Source organism: Danio aesculapii, chromosome 8 (assembly GCF_903798145.1).
Source record: "Danio aesculapii chromosome 8, fDanAes4.1, whole genome shotgun sequence".
NCBI lineage: Eukaryota > Metazoa > Chordata > Actinopteri > Cypriniformes > Danionidae > Danio > Danio aesculapii.
In genome coordinates this window covers 45,865,508-45,882,425 of record NC_079442.1, presented here as the reverse complement: position 1 = coordinate 45,882,425, position 16,918 = coordinate 45,865,508, and the positions used below count along the sequence as shown (strand labels likewise).

Below are 16,918 nucleotides of genomic sequence, written 5' to 3'. Positions count from 1 at the left end.
TAAGAATAAAGAAACTCGTACAGGTTTGGAACCACTTGAGGGAGAGTAAAAAGTGAGTAAATGTACTTTTTTGGGTGATCCAGGCCTTTAACTCGCCATTTGTGTAGAAAAAAGTTTTGAAATAAAAAGTCACTATGTATTCTAACAATTCTAAGTGACTAAAACCATTTTAATTCTTTAATTTTTTTTTCTCTAGCTGCGTCCCAAATAGTACACTATGCACTTATGCACTATGTACTTATACACTTAAACACTCAACAGCACAGTATATGTATGTAGTGTTGTCTCAAATGGAACACAAACATTTTTTACTAAGGGGAAAGTCTAACCATTTCTCAGATGACGTTTGACTGTTGCCAAATGAATGAAAACATGAACATGACCAAACTGCCAAATAATACCTGCCATCAGAATAACGCATTCACCATTGGGAGGTGGTATAATCACTCTCATAGGTGGAATTTTGCTTTCAAAATCCAAAATACATCAAGTAATCAAACATGAGCTCGCGAAAGCTCAGCCCCTTCCGCTACATGAGCAAAGCTGCAACTGTTGAGCGCGTGAAGTGTCCATCATTACACACTTTATTTTACCGGCTGACCAAGTGCATCATCCGTGTAACTAAAGTGCTCCTATTATTTTTAAGAGTTTTCAGTGTGAATGCACTACTTACACTATTTATACTACAAAATGACGTAGAACAGTGCATATGTATGTGATTTGGGTTGCACCTTCTCTCTCTCTCTCTCTTTTTTAAAAAATTGTAATTCTGTGGTGAAGCTTCCATATTTGTCATAATTGCCGGTAATTAATTGAAGCCTACAGTTGTGCCTTAGTCTTTCACAAGCTAATTTGTCTCCAAGCGGATCCTGCTCTGACACGCCATTGCTTTGGAAATATAATTTCGTTTTTCAAATCAGTAATTTTCCGTCGAGTCCGGGAGGAGCTCAGGTTGGAGGCTGTTGTGTAATCAGTCGCGATTAAAGGTTAACTCTGTGTATTGTCAGTTCAGTGTTTTGCATTCGGGACGTTTAGGTTGAAAGTGGGCTTGAAACACTGGAAGCAAATATAAACTTCTGACACATGGGCTCACAATGGGTGGGGCTGGAGTGACGGAGAGCTGCCGCGCTCACACATGCATGCCCACTGAACGTGTGTGTGTGTATGTGTGTGTGTGTGTGCTCACAGGCTGTGGCAAGCGTTCGCCTTTTTAAATTCTCCAAGAGATATTTCCCCATTTTTAAACGTCGTTTTTTTTGTACGGAGAGACTCAGAAAGAGGAAACACTTGGGTGTGTAAGAGACGATGAGGATTTTGGTTTTACTGCCGGAGAATGAAAAGAAAAAAGGCAAGATTGAGGTAAATTGAGTGCATTTAATCTTCTTGTGCTTTCACTTTCTGCTGGAGATGGTAGGGTTATGATTTAGTTTTTTGCATTAGAGGCAGCATAATGTGTATAAATAGCCATTGCATGTTGTGAACAATCTAATGGAGTTGTTTGAGCGTATTCTTGTTTAAAAGAGCCGATTCAGAAGAGGAATGAATGGATCTTATGCAAATCCTGTACAGGTGTCAGTTATTTGTCTTGCTCAAATGAGAAGTCATCTTTCAGGCTTGCTCTGTTTTGCCAGGAAGGCTGAAACGTTTGCTGGTAACTCTGCGTGTTTGAAACTTCACACATATTTATGGAATTTCGGTCAGTGGTTTAATAATTGTAAACATTTCTGACATATCGGTTAAGAGTTTGTTGGTTTAGTTCACTTGTTAAACAAAAGCAAAGCAGTTTTTTTGTGGTTATGTGCTCTTTACATGCTTTCAATGAGGGAAATATTACAATCTTGAAAGTTTTACCCTCCGAATTTCTTTTTAGTATTGTTTTTTTTTTTTTGCATATACAGTTGAAGTCAGAATTATTAGCCCCCTATTGATTTATTTTTCCCTTCTTTTTAAATATTTGCCAAATGATGTTTAATAGAGCAAGGAAATTTTCACAGTATGTCTGATAATATTTTTTCTTCCGGAGAAAGTCTGATTTGTTTTATTTCGGCCAGAATAAAAGCAGTTTTTAATTTTTTAAACACCATTTTAAGGTCAGAATTATTAGCTCCTTTAAGCTATTTTTTACGACTGTCCACAGAACAATCCATCATTATACAATAACTTGCCTAATTACCCTAACCTGCACTGAAAAAAAAATATTCAAAGATGATTCCTTGGATTTACTAAATTTTTTTACGTTAAGTGGTTGTAAATAATTTATTTAAGCTGAATTTAAACAAACAAATTAAGTTGAACATTGCTCAATTTAATTTGTTTGTTTAAATTCAACACAAATAAATTGTGTGCAACAGTTTTGCATGCAACACTTTTTTCAGTGTGCCTAGTCAACCTAATTAGCCTAGTTAAGCCTTTACATGTCACTTTAAGCTGTATAGAAGTGTCTTGAAAAATATCTAGTCAAATATTATGTGCTGTCATAATGGCAAAGATAAAATAAATCAGTGATTTAGAAATGAGTTATTAAAACTATCAAGTTTAGAAATGGGTTGAAAAAAATCTTCTCTTCAATAAAACAGAAATTGGGGGAAAAATAAACAGGGGGGCTAATAATTCTGACTTCAACTGTATAATCCTCCTTTCTTTGTTTAGTTTAATCACTTCAGCAGCGCACATGCACACACAGCCGTTTGTCCACTGTGAAAGATGTGACCCCTCAGATATGAGGCTCATGTTTATGGTTATCTTCTGAACTGAATGAATGTTATCCACCCTCTGCACCATGTGTTAATGTGGGGTCCTCGGACTAGATAATGCAGTGGGCGGGGTCATGGTTTAACGCATTGTGATTGGTTTTTAATAGCTGCCAGTCTCAGGGAACCTCCTGGATGTGTACAGCAGTCAGGGCATGGCGGCGCCCACCATCACCGTCAGCAACTCCTGCCCTGCAGACCTGCAGAATGTCAAGAGAGAACTGAGCGGTCTGTAGCTCTTTATTTCGCTCTGCTTCTTCTTCCTCATTTCTCTGTCACTCGTCGGCCTGCATGACTGTATCAGCAGAGTTATACACACCATATTTGCCATTTCCCAGTTTCACAGCAGTTCCCAGTTCTTACACAGACACTAGCTATGTTTTATCAACCTATTTTTATGCACATTTTGGAATATCACATGAAAAAATGCTTGATTTAAAACAAAAAGATGTGCATAAATGTTGAAAATGCGCATAGAAAAACTTTTTATTCAATAAAAAATGTGCATAAATGTACAATGGAAACACTTTTACCCAATAAATTTTAGTATGTGCATTAAAAAATGGAAATGGGTCGATGAAAGAGCCAAGTGGTTATCGCACCGACATATGGTGCAGTAGCACGTCAGGGCGTCTCGAGTTTGAATCCCCGCTCGAGGACATTTCCCTACCCTACCCCCATCTTTCTCTCCAACTTCGCTTCCTGTCTAAAAACTGTCCTATCTAATAAAAAAGACAAAAAGGCCAAAAATAAATCTTAAAAAAAAAATAAAAAAGGAAATGGTTCGTTATTTGCAAATATTTTATGCAATATTCCAGTTCATTCATTCGTTTTCCTTCAGCTTAGTCCATTTATTCATCAGGGGTTGCAACAGCGAATGAACTGCCAACTTATCCAGCATATGTTTTACACAGCGGATGCCCTTCCAGCTGCAACCCAGTACTGGGAAACCAATATTCCAGTTTTGCACATAAATTTAATTTGATCTTTGGATGGAAACATAGCTAATGTTAGAGTACAGTCATAACTCTGTATGATTCATTAGTGCATCAGTGTTTATTTATGCTTTTGCAGAACTTGTGACTAATTAAAAGACACACCATGATCTTCAGTTACTATAATGCATGGAATAAATAATAAGATCAATGTTTTAGTAGCACATGTAAAGCATTAGCATCGATTTATGAAATTTATTATTAGATTAGATGCTTTGTGTATGTTATGCAGTTAATTTAAAGGTGAAATGAAACACTACAGTTTCTAAATCTGAAATTCCTGATTAGTAGGGCCAGACTGAATCTGCGGACATTTTTTAGGTATTTCTGTGCAGAATTTTGTAAACAATCTGCGTATTTATGCGGGATGATTTTGGCAGTATCATTACTAAAAACTTAATTTATGGAAAAAAAGAATACCTTTACTAATTTTATTTAATGTTTACAATGCAAATCCAATTAGATCCACTTAATTGGTAAAAAAAACAAGTCTGTCATATAATATATCTACCAAAAGACAGAAAATATTACTTTACAAACTGTATTGTAACAAATCTTATGAACATTTTCATATTTGTTAATAACTTTATTGAAAATAATTTAAGAACTGAATAAAAATAAGTTAACAAACATTTACACAAGTAAATATATAGACTCAATGATGGGCGCGTGCAGATTCTGTGTGGGCCTACTGATTAGTTGGTTCCAGTATTATTTTTTTGTCTTTTAACACCTTTGTAGTTTTGTTAGTGTTTGAAATAAAGTTTTTACTTTTAGATTTTTTATTTTCATTTTAATAGTATTCAAAGCTTTAGTAATAATGTTCCATATATATAAAAATAAATAATAATTTTATGTGGGTAGCGCTGTCGCCTCACAGCAAGAAGGTCGCTGGTTCAAGTCCCGGCTGGATCAGTTGGCATTTCTGTGTGGAGCTTGCATGTTCTCCCCGTGTTCACGTGGGTTTCCTCCGGGTGTTTCGTTTTCCCCCACAGTCCAAAGATATGTGCTTTAGGTAAATTGGGTAAGCTAAATTGTCCGTAGTGTATATGTGTATGTCCTGGTGTTCCAGGTTGAGTGTTGGGCCAACAACTCGCATCATAAAACCTTGATGTTACGGAACACAAATATGGTGCGGACAAATATCAACTTCGATATAAATGGCCCTGGGAGTAAGTAAGTAACATTATTACTAAAGCTTTGAATAATATTAAAATGAATACAAAAATTCTACAATTAAAAACTTAAACTTTATGTATAAATGTGTAAAATACCAACCAATAATAATAATAATAATAATAATAAACTATATATATATATTAAATCAAATCACTTTAATCATCACTTCAGCAGCACATGCACTATGATGAGTGAAAAGCTTAAGTTTTGGCTCAAGACAAAATACAAAGCAAAATACAATGACTTACTCCAAAAACAAAACAATCTACTGTTAGTAATGTTAATAATAAACATGTAAAAGACCATAAATATGTGAAAGACAACAAATACGCTAAGAAAAACACACATTACACACATGTAGACACAGATAGACAAGTACACAGTACACAGGTGTACAGATAGTTTGACTGTTGGTGGAAAATTGTTGTAGGCAATATTGTTTTAAGTAAGGATATAATATAAGTAATATAGATTTCTTTTTGGTTGTTATTTTAGTACAAGTAAAGCTAAATGAAAGAGAGAAAGGTTCCTTGGCAACTAGCTGAAATCTAATAAATTAATGTTTATGTATGTCTATATGTATGTATATGTATATGTGTGTAAATGTAAAAAAATTGTTTTATGATTTTATTCTTGATTTGATTTCTACTGAAAGTCCCATTTATCAATTAGTCTAATTGCGGAACTTTACCTCAGCTACTGGTGTGACATTTGGGTGGGTGTGGCCATCTGTTTAATCGACCAATGGCAGGTGAAGAAATTGTTTTTGCCAGGGACAAACAAATACATTGAAATAAATTTCTTTATTTGTTCTTATTTTTTTTTACAGATGCTGAAGCAAAAGCTTTTATGAAGGAGAGGCAGAAGAAAGACAACCATAACCTGAGTGAGTTTTGATTCCTTGCAGGTTTTACCTGCAGTTTTATCTCTAAGATATGTCATCACTTTCTGCACGTAACAACTCTTGAGATTAATCATCCTTCGTAGAGTACAAGGAAGTAAATTACCTTTCTGTTTATCTGAAACATCTTGCCTGTCTTGTCGGTCTCATCCATTTAAAGAATGCTTGTTTGTGTGTGTGTGTGTGTGTGTGTGTTTTTCTGCAGTTGAGAGAAGAAGAAGGTTCAACATTAATGACCGCATTAAGGAACTTGGAGCTCTGATTCCAAAGTCCTCTGACCCGTCAGTATCACTGCTGTCTTTCTCACTTCTCTCTGGTTTTCAGCTCTGATTAGATCAGTTCAACTATAAGGACACTTAAAAAAAGAAAGTCTGCACAATATATATCGTTTTAGCATTGATATCGCAATTTGATCATTCACAATAGTCACGTCGCAAGATATGCAATATTGATTCTGAATTTTAATTTATCAGTTGCATGTGTTTTTGAAGCCTGTGACTGTATTATGATTATACAAACATCCAGGCATAAGAAATTGTACCGTTTATAGCTTTAATAATGATGAATTTGATTGAATTATTTTTATTATTCAATTACTGTACCTGTATCTTTTTCTTTATTGTATTTATCTATCCTTGTAGGTTGTTTATTATATTTTATTTAGATACACTCTCCTACAGAATCATTCCAATCAAGTTAAAGTTATCAATTCTTTCCAAATAGACATTGAGTCATCCAGTGAAATTGTATTCATATCACAATATATACACTACCTGACAAAAGTCTTGTTGTCAATCTCAGTTGTAAGAGCACCAAATAATAACTTAATTTCTAGTTGATCATTTGGAAAAGTGGCAGAAGGTAGATTTCTCAGATGAATCATCTGTTGAACTGCATCCCAATCATCACAAATACTGCAGAAGACCTACTGGAACCACCATGGGCCCAACATTCTCACAGAAATCAGTCAAGTTTGGTGAAGGAAAAATCATTATTTGGGGTTACAATCAGTATGGGGGTGTGCGAGGGATCTGCAGAGTTGATGGCAACATCAACAGCCTGAGGTATCAAGACATTTGTGCTGCCCATTACATTACAAACCACAGGAGAGGGCAAATTCTTTAGCAGGATAGCGCTCCTTCTTATACTTCAGCCTCCACATCAAAGTTTCTGAAAGCAAAGAAGGTCAAGGTGCTTCAGGATTGGCCAACCCAGTAACCAGACATGAACATTATTAAGCATGTCTAGGCTAAGATGGAGGAAGCATTGAAGATGAATCCAAGGAATCTCCGAGCTCATGGGAGTCATACACTATTCATTCTTTTTCCACTGCAGCATGACTTTATATTCTGTACTGTGCATTATTTCTGTTAAGTGACAAGACTTTTGTCTAAGCAAAGTCAGACCTTACTGTCCTAATTAAATAATTAAAAATCAGGGCATGTAAAATAAGTGTAATCTAGAGGCCTTTACCTTTCATATTAGTCACTTCTGATACCTAATGATAGACTAGAAGTCAAGTTATTATTTGTTGTTCCTTAAACTTGGATACGCGACAAGACTTTTGTCAGGTATTGTATATTGCAGAATAACAAAATATCGCAAATGTTCGATTTTTTTTTTTTTTTCCAGTATAGTGCAGCCCTAGTCTCAGACCATTTTCTCATTGTGAAACATGTTTCCTACTCAGTATACAGTTAAGGGCAAAGTTATTAGCCCTCCTGCAATGTATGTTTTCTTTTTCAAATATTTCTCAATGGATATTAAGGAAATTACTGATGATATTTTTTTCTTCTGGAGAAAGTCCCCTTATAAAGTAGCCCACGTGGCTATAGACCAAACCATTGTTATATAAAATGATTTGCCTAATTACCCTAACTTCACTAATTAACCTAGTTAAGCCTTTAAATGTCACTTTAAGCTGAGTACTAGTATCTTGAAAATTATCTAGCAAAATATTATGTCCTGTCATCATGGCAAAGAAATCATTTATTAGAAATTAGTTATTAAAACTATTATGTTTAGAAATGTGTTGAATTTTTCATAAACAGAACTTTATCATATATTATTTATTATTATCAAATTTAACAGGAGGGCTAATAATTATGACTTCAACTGTATATCAGTTATACAGCTTAAAATAAAACCTAAGTGTTTTCTGTATTCACAGTATTTCTGATTCTTTGATTCAGTGCATGTGTCTAAAGGGAGCCTGTTTTTATTTTCTGAACAGGGAGTTGCGCTGGAACAAGGGCACTATATTAAAGGCATCAGTCGACTACATCCGCAAGCTGCAGAAGGAGCAGCAGAGAGCCAAAGAGATGGAAACGAGACAGAAGAAACTCGAACACTCAAACCGCAGTTTGATGCTGCGCATTCAGGTAGTGCAGGTCTCGCCGATGCAGCAACTCACTTAAAAATTGACCATAGTTCAGTCCATCTTATGTATTTGCTATGATATTATTCATAAATCTCTTGAATTAGCTTTTTGTTTTCAGTGTTTGTAATCTAAAGTGCTCAGCATAAATGAGTACACCCCGTTTATATCTATTTCTCAGTGAATATAGGCAAACATTTTTGGTGCATTTAAACGAAACAGTTTTATTAAACGGTTATATATACATGAAAATAAGAGTTTGGTTACCTAACATCTTTAGAAATAGAATGAGGTGAGGTGTTATACAAACTACTATATTTCAACAAAATTGTATATATTTTTTTATGTTTCTCTTGATTTTTCTGGTTTGTTAAAAAAAATTCCTCCACATTTTATTAGGGTGTACTAATTTTTGGACTGTGATCTTTAGTTTTTTTGTTAGATTAGTTCCAGTTTTGGCTTTAGTACTGATTAATCTGATGTATTTACACTAATATATTATTGTACTGCATTCTATAGAAAATGTACATTTAAAAGACAGATCTGTGAGGGGTGTACTCATTTATGCTAAGCACTGTAGCCATATACTTTTTTATATATGTATTTATTTATAAATGTATTATTTATTTATTTTATTAGTTTAATAATTGTATTTCTTCAGCTTAAACTGAAGTTCCTTTCCAAGGAAGCATTTTCAATTATCTTTAAAGTGGGTTTAATTTTAGGTTGCATTTATATTAAGTATATATATGTGGGGGTGTGTTTATATTGTTTTGTTTTTATTTTTTTCCCAGCTTGTTTTTAAATAACAAAAATATTTTTTAGTATTATAGTTTTAGTTGCATTTAATAACACTGCACTCTGATTGAATATTGATTAATTAAGCTTGTTGTATTTTATTTAAAGGTGCTGTATGTGGGTTTTTGACTCTTCTAAAGCATAAAAATACCATTATATGTTTGTAGATATTTAAGAAATATGCCAAGTGAACATTCTTGTTTATATAAAAAAACGATGCTATTATAGCTATTATAAACTATTATATTTCAGCACCCCAGGTTGCCTTGCTAGAAAACAGCGCATTTCATTCATTCAGTGATGAAGGCTCTCAAAACCGAAATGCAACCTCTGGTGGACAGTAGCAGACTCTGAAATGAGACGCAGATTCAGAGTTTCACATAAGGTTATCAATTAGCAAATAATAAATATTACAAGCGTAAACATTAGGAGAACAGATTACATTATAACCTCGTGTCCTAACAACACGCTACATGATGCGATTTGCAGTGATAAGCAATTTGGCTGTTTGCACCAGACGAAACATGACAGAAATTTAAATACAGCCATTCAAAAGCACAGAATATGCACTCACTCACGAAATGGTAAGGTCTATTGTCTATTTAATACATATTAACCCACTTTAGCATTATTAAATGTACATGCTGAATCACTGATGTGTGTTTTGAGACAAAGTTCTAAAGTTCAGTTTCAAACGGTTTATTTTATTTTCGAGATCTGAGGTGAACTATCTGCTGCTGCTTTCAGTAGTATGGCAATTAATGTCATGTAAAATGGCATTCAAACTCGCATTATTAGCATTTAACACTGAATAAAACACATGAGGTGTACCTGAGCTGATCATGTCATCAGCTGCAAAAAATAGAAACTGTTTCTAAGATAGAAATTCCAGGTATTGGTTAGGACAAAAACTCCTTTTAATATGGTAAATATTTGCCGTTGCTTTTATTTAGAACACAACTTAAATCAGCCTTAAATCAGCCTTTAGGCTCGATCGTCAGACTCGCTCCTTGGTCCTCAATCTGGCAACCTGCACTTGAGTTTGTTTTGATCCTGGAATGCAATACCTAGTTCAACCACTGGGTGTCAAACTTACATACTGCACCTTTAAAACCTGATAGTAGATTGATGGTTTACTAATTAGAGTAATTATAATTATAGAGTAATTATAAGAGTAATTATTGCATTTAGGCTAATTTTCACTTATCGTGATATTTTGTTTAATACTAAAATGTATTATTTTATTATATTAATATTGTTATTTTTATTTTGATGGCTCATCTTTTACTTCATCCATTTGCTTTTTACCACAATATTGGCATCCTTTTTTGAACATTTCCATAGTAATATTAGAATGAGTCACATCAATGACCTAACAAGGTTGACAAAAGCATTGCTTATAAAATTTGCAATATGCCAATTTTATAAAAAATGTATTCTAAACACTTACCTACACTGTAAAAATAATTATTTTTTTAAAGAATTAACATGAAGGTATTATGATAACTTATTAGTTTAATCGAATTTTCAGTGGATTAAACAAAACAATTAAGTTGTCCCCCAAAAAACTCAAGAATTGTGTTGTTTCAGCTCATTTTAGATAACTAGCTTAATCAAACACCAAACAGAAGCATTTTTGGTCCAAATTGTCATTTCCTTTATTTGCAATTGTATATGCATCCTGTGCATGTGTAAATCCCCCTGTTCGCATTTGAATAATAATTCCTGTGTGATCAACAGGAACTGGAAATGCAAGCTCGGCTCCACGGCCTCTCGTCATCTCAGCTCTCAGACTCTCTGACCCAAACACAGACTTTAACCCTGGAGCACAACCCCAACACCGACCTCTCCAAAACCCTCCTGTCAATCACCCAAACCACACCCTCTTCCTTCCTGTCTCCGCCCTCCTCCACCTCATCAGTGGGCGGGACGGTCACCAGTCCTCTAGAGCTCGGGACGCTGAGTTTCGGAGAGTTAGACGACCACACAGCCTCCGTTTTCAGTCCAACCCTGATGGCCGATATGGGCTTGGGGGATATTCTGATGGATGACAGCGGCGCTCTTTCACCCGTAGGAGGCGCTGATCCCCTCCTTTCCTCGGTTTCTCCAGGAGCCTCAAAAACAAGTAGTCGTAGAAGTAGCTTCAGCATGGAGGAAGATTTGTGACGTCTTCAATTCAGATGTTAGTTTTTTGCTTGTGCGCTCCATTGTTGGCCAGTAGAGGGCAGTGTAATCATGACGTCTTTGTTATTCGCTGTACTGTAGACATCCTCTGGACTCGATTCTGGAGGAGATGCAAGTATAGAAAGACTTCTGGATGCTTCGTTTGTTAACTCAACAAGCTCTGATAAATATATATATTGAAGAATATATGTACATAGAGTAGAGGTAGTGCTAAAAATATATTTCGTATTTCTAACATGTATGAAAAAAGTAGCACTATAATTATTAACTCCCGACCACCAACCGTATGAATTGAAGTGGATGATTAGTTTATTTTTAAGATCACTTGTACAGTGAGCTTTAAAAGTCTGAGACTAAAAAATTAGGAAATATGCTAAATTATTTAAATTAAGTAAAAAAATATATATAGTCGAAGTCAGAATTATTAGCCCCCCTGTACATTTTCCCCCCAATTTTTGTGTAACGGAAAGATTTTTTTTTCAACACATTTCTAAACATCATTTAATAACTAATTTTATCTTCAGGATAATAATTGTATCATTTATCTATGACTAGATATTTTTCAAGATCCTTGTATTCCGCTTAAAGTGCCATTTATAGGCTTAGCTAGGTTAGCTTGGCTTAATAGGTTAATTTATTGGTAATTAGGCAAATCATTGTATAACGATGGCTTGTTCTGTAGACAATTTAAAAAAATCTTATTTTTTAATTATATGGGATAAAAATATTGACCTTAAAATAGGGCTGGGCTGATGGGCTGATGAATTGTCAATAACAATGATAAGCTCTGGACTTTTTTACTGAAAATTGATCTAAGAGACGATCACAGAAATGTGCAACAATGGGAATCTAAAAATGTGTTAATATTAGAGATGTACCGAATTTTCGACCGCCGAACATTTATTGGCCGAAAATATGTTATACCATTTAATGGACCCTCTAATTTTTGTGGCTTCAGTCATTGTTCGGGTACTCTTTTTAACCCTTTAACTACCCCACCAAGAAAAAAAATGTTTGGATTGCATTTCCTAACTCCTGATGTCAGTAGTTAACACAAGTAAGGCATTTTTTCCCAACACATCACATAATTTCTAAAATATCAGCCTGGTTAATAGGCTGGTTAATATGTCGGTTTATGGTAAAAGTACCGGACTTAATACATATACCAATTTATAAAAACATATTCAAAATAAAGCATTTTTGAATACTAAATCACCTTTTTTTTTTTTTAAGTATGCCATAAAATATTTCAGATTCTCATTTAACATGTTTTCTTTTTCTTTTCTTTTTTTACAATAAAACCAAAATCAAGTGTAGTAGTGCAACAGGATTATGTTTGTTTGATAATTTTTTTTGTAAACTAACAATGCTGTGTGTAAGCCAATATTTAAAGCAGTCATCCTTTAAATGACTTTAATAGTCATTATTTAAAACAGTAAAAACATGGTCAATCATTTGGTAGAGGGACAAAATCTGGGGTTAAATCTGGAAGCATTAACAACTTGTATCAAAATATATATATCGTTATCATTTAATATGGAAAATAATTATCGAGATTGCATTTTTGTCATCGCCCAGCCCTAATTTAAAATCTTTTAATTAAAAAATTAAAAACTGAAAAGACTTTCTCCAGAAGAAAAATATTATAGGAAATACTGTAAAAAATTCCTTGCTCTGTTAAACCAAAAATTCACAGGAGGGCTATTAATTTTGACGTGTTCTAGTGCTGTCCTCGTTACATCCATCTAAATACATTCTCAGATTTTAACTTGTATTATTATGCTAATATTATACACTACCATTCAAGGCTTTGGTGTAATATTAATATTTAATTTCAGCAGGAATTCATTAAAAAGTGATCATAAGTGAGAGAAAAGGAAATTATAATGCATTAAACAAATAATTTAGACTTTATTTAACTTTATTTTTTTTTTTGTAATTTGATGCAAAGATGATATAATACATACATAAATGCATATAAATGTTCATAAGTTTAAAAAAAAATCTAAATATTAAAACTTTCAAGAATTTAAGATTGATAAACGCGTCATAGCAGTCTTGTGAAAAGGGTCCATTAAAAGAATGTTAATGAGCACCACATTAGCATATTATAACTTCATTTTAACCTATATTAAAATAGGAAACAGCTATTTTAAATTGCAAAATCATTCAACAGTATTACTGTTTTTGATCAAATAAATGTCTACTTCCAAATAACACAATCATACTAAGCCTAAACCTTTGAACAGTGGTGTAACTTAAGGAAATTGGATTAAGTTGGAAATGCCTCAGACTTTTGCAGCTGACTGTATGTCAGAGTTTACAGTAGTAGTACATCGAATACAAAAGGGACAGTTGTGTTTTATTTCCCTTTTTTAAATGTGAGAGTGTGTGTGTGTTCATCATGCTGTATATATGTGCTTTTAATAACGGCGGCAGTAGAACTGTTCCTAGAAGTGTCCTCAGGAAAAAGCAGCAGACAGAAAAGTGAACATCCTGTTCAGCTCGTCTGTCGTTTCCTGTCGGGATTTTTGTGCTGTTAGGTTGATTATGTAGCAAAATGAAAACCAGCTTTATATCAACACTCTGAAAGATAGATGCATGTGTGGTTTACAGGGATTACTTCACTGATCAGATCGGGGTGCGTGATTATGTTTACGGTTTATGATAATATTATACTTGTAGTCTTAAAGGGATTGTTCTCAGAAAATTAAAATGACTCTACTCTTTTTTTTTTTCAAACCTTTAAATTTCAGAAGATGTTTTGAGCATTGTTGGAAACTGGAAGCCATTGACTTTCCCCAGCAAACTATTTTATGTTTAATAGACATCTAATAGACATCTAAGCATAGACAGCTTGGCCAAAACAAGGCTAAACCTGAGCTCAAAACTAGACTAGTCGTCAAATAGACAGATTAGACAGACTTTATATGTGTAGTCATTCTTTTCTGTGTATTTGATGACTAGTCTAGTTTTGGTCTTTTCTTAATCGTCTATAAGATTTTCACTGACAGCCCAAATTTAGCCATGTTTAAGCCAAGACAACTATGTTTAGACGTCTATTAGACATCTATTAGACATCTTTTAAAAACAAAAAATGCTTGTTGGGTCATAGTATTTATTGTTCTACTGTGTTGGTAGTCAGTGGCCTCCAGTTTAAAACATTCTTCAAAATATCTTCTTTTGTGTTTAAAAGAAAAAGCAAAACCGTTAGATCCACTTGAGGACGAGAATGTAATGAGTACCTTTTCATTCTTGGGTAAACTATCCCTTTAAATGTGCAAGCTGATATTACTGAAACAAACAGTAATGCATCAGAAAGCATTGACTACTTGATGAACCGATTAGAACGAGCTTATAATTCAACTAAAGAAAGGAGAAGTGTCCGTAAATATGTTTTTTTAAATTATTATTATTATTATTCATAAGATAATGTGATATAATTAATATCACAGAAGCACTGCCAAAAATTGAACAAATAATGACATAAAGAAACGTGTGGATACTGTCTAATATGGGACTCTGGAGCACAAAACCAGCCTCACTGTATAGTTTTAGGAATAGCCAAAAATACATTATATGAGTCCAAATGACCAATTTTTCCTCTTCTGTCAGAAATCAATAGTATTTTAAATAATGATCATGTTCCATGAAGATTTTTGTGTGAAATCCTATTGTAAATCTATCAAAACTTCATGTTTGGTTAGTACTTAATTATCTTTTTTAACCCTCACACTCAAAATAAGTATAAAATAAAATAAGGATTGAACACGTCTTGTTTTTTCCTGGAAATGATATTTCTAAAGGAGTTGTTGACATGTAACTGAACCAGATTTTGGTAAAAACACAAACATAAAAATAAAACAAAACATGAGTTGTGTGTAATAACAGTGAAATGACAGAAGGAGAAAGTCCTGAATTACTGAAACATTTAATACTTTATATAAAAGGCTTTTTTGGTGATGGCAGCTTAAAGGTGCCCCTCATATGGGGAATGAAGTCGCATGCATTGCTCAGGTGTGAGTTATTCACAGACTTTCACAGAGTGTCAAAATCTTGATGGTTCTGGGGGTCTCGTCTATCAAATCTGATTTTGCATTTTCTATTGGATTCAAGTCAGATGTTTGGCTGGGCCATTCTACAGCTTGATTTTCTTTCTCTGAAAGCATTCAGGAGTTTGCTTTGCCATGTTTTAGATCAATAGCCGCATTTCCACTATCGGGCCAGTGCGAGCCAGGGCTTTAATCGGGCCAGGCCAATAGCCCGGGAGGTTGAGAAATGAGGCCGAAATGTCGCGTTTCCACTGTCGGGCTAGTTGCTCGCAGCGCGTCACGCAAACACCGCCCCCAGAACGTCCCCCGAATCAAACGTCACACAACCCGTCACACAACCCGCCCACTTCAGCGGGAACAAAAAACTCAAATTATAACCACAAACACAACCTGGCATCACTACGAGAGCAGGAAGATGGAGAACACCGAAGCGATTGCTTTTTTACTGTTTGTGGTCTGTTGGTGTAAGGCCAGACAGCGATCCCTGGATAAGGACATTCGAGTTCGGCGGCATTTACTTCGAACACAGATTTTGGCTGCAAGGCGCAAAAGAGCAGCCGAGCGACGAGAACGACGTCTCCTCTTTACCTGACAGGAAAACTCCGCCTTTGTACGTAACCCCGCCCCGAAGCCCCAGTTAGCCCTCCTTGGCCCAAGGTATTCGGCGGGCCGAAAAAGGCCAGACGCTGGCCCCAAGGAAGCCCCGCTTTGCCCCAATTACGCCCCGGAAGTGATAGTGGAAACGCGACTGGCCTTGGCTCGCCCTGGGTCGCTCGCTTTAGGCGCGATAGTGGAAACGCGGCTATTGTCTTGCTGAAATGTCCATGCTGGTTTCATCTTCATCATCCTGCTAATGTTGATGTTGGCCTGAAGCAGCTGATATTCATTTACAATGACAATGGTGAAGAACTACTGAGAGATTTCAGCTGCTGTCTGGGCTTTCACTGCCTTTCTACACCTCACTTTCTTCATGTGTTCAAAACTTTTTCCCTGCGTCATTTCATTTTATTACTCATAACTTCATTTATAAACTGATTAGATTTGTTTTCTTTGCATATATGGATTTATTAGGTTGTTTCTAACATCCAATGAAAGTTTCAAGTCAACAGCGCCTTTAGAAATATGTTTTTTGAGAAAAATGGTGACATTTAATACTTATTTTCTATGCTGTAAATTGGTAAGAGGTTGATTAGTAAAATCAAATTAACTTAATCGATTTGTGTTGGGACAACTTGAAGGAATTATGTGGAAGCTGGCATTTTTAACAGTGCAGGTTTCAGATTTTCTAATAGCTGGTCAGATATTTTCAGATCTCAACAAGCATACAGTACATCGGTGATAAGCTGTATAAGTGTTATAAATAAAAACACATATGTTACTATTCCCATTCATGTGCATCTATGAATGCATTTTCCTATTATAATGCTGTCTATTAGAAATGTATGGAAAACAATAAGAGATCACGTTTCCACCAAAATATTAATCAGCTTATCAATTTTCAGGAATGCCGATGATGATAACTCGGTGTTGATTATAAATGTTCTGCTTAAATCAGCAGTCTGCTATCAGATGATTCCTGTCAGCAAAACATGTTTCCTTTGACATTCAAAGACCTTCCCGCTTAAGAGACTTTTATTCAGTCATCAAAACTTCATTGTTATTTGGAAACGTATGACTTTAAT

The 16,918-nt window shown here is 34.7% G+C and overlaps 1 protein-coding gene across 2 annotated transcripts in view; it reads left to right on the top strand.

The window, feature by feature from the left end:
• Nucleotides 1–11,542, top strand: part of tfe3a (transcription factor binding to IGHM enhancer 3a) — a 34,330-nt gene extending 22,788 nt beyond the window's left edge. For both annotated transcript variants that reach the window (XM_056464068.1, XM_056464069.1), the window contains exons 6-10: nucleotides 2,861–2,978; nucleotides 5,754–5,810; nucleotides 6,031–6,106; nucleotides 8,059–8,206; nucleotides 10,741–11,542. In XM_056464068.1, the coding sequence (XP_056320043.1) occupies nucleotides 2,861–2,978; nucleotides 5,754–5,810; nucleotides 6,031–6,106; nucleotides 8,059–8,206; nucleotides 10,741–11,166 (825 nt within the window). In that variant the 3' untranslated portion in view covers nucleotides 11,167–11,542. The remainder of the gene's footprint in view (nucleotides 1–2,860; nucleotides 2,979–5,753; nucleotides 5,811–6,030; nucleotides 6,107–8,058; nucleotides 8,207–10,740) is intronic.
• The last annotated feature ends 5,376 nt before the right edge of the window (nucleotides 11,543–16,918 follow it).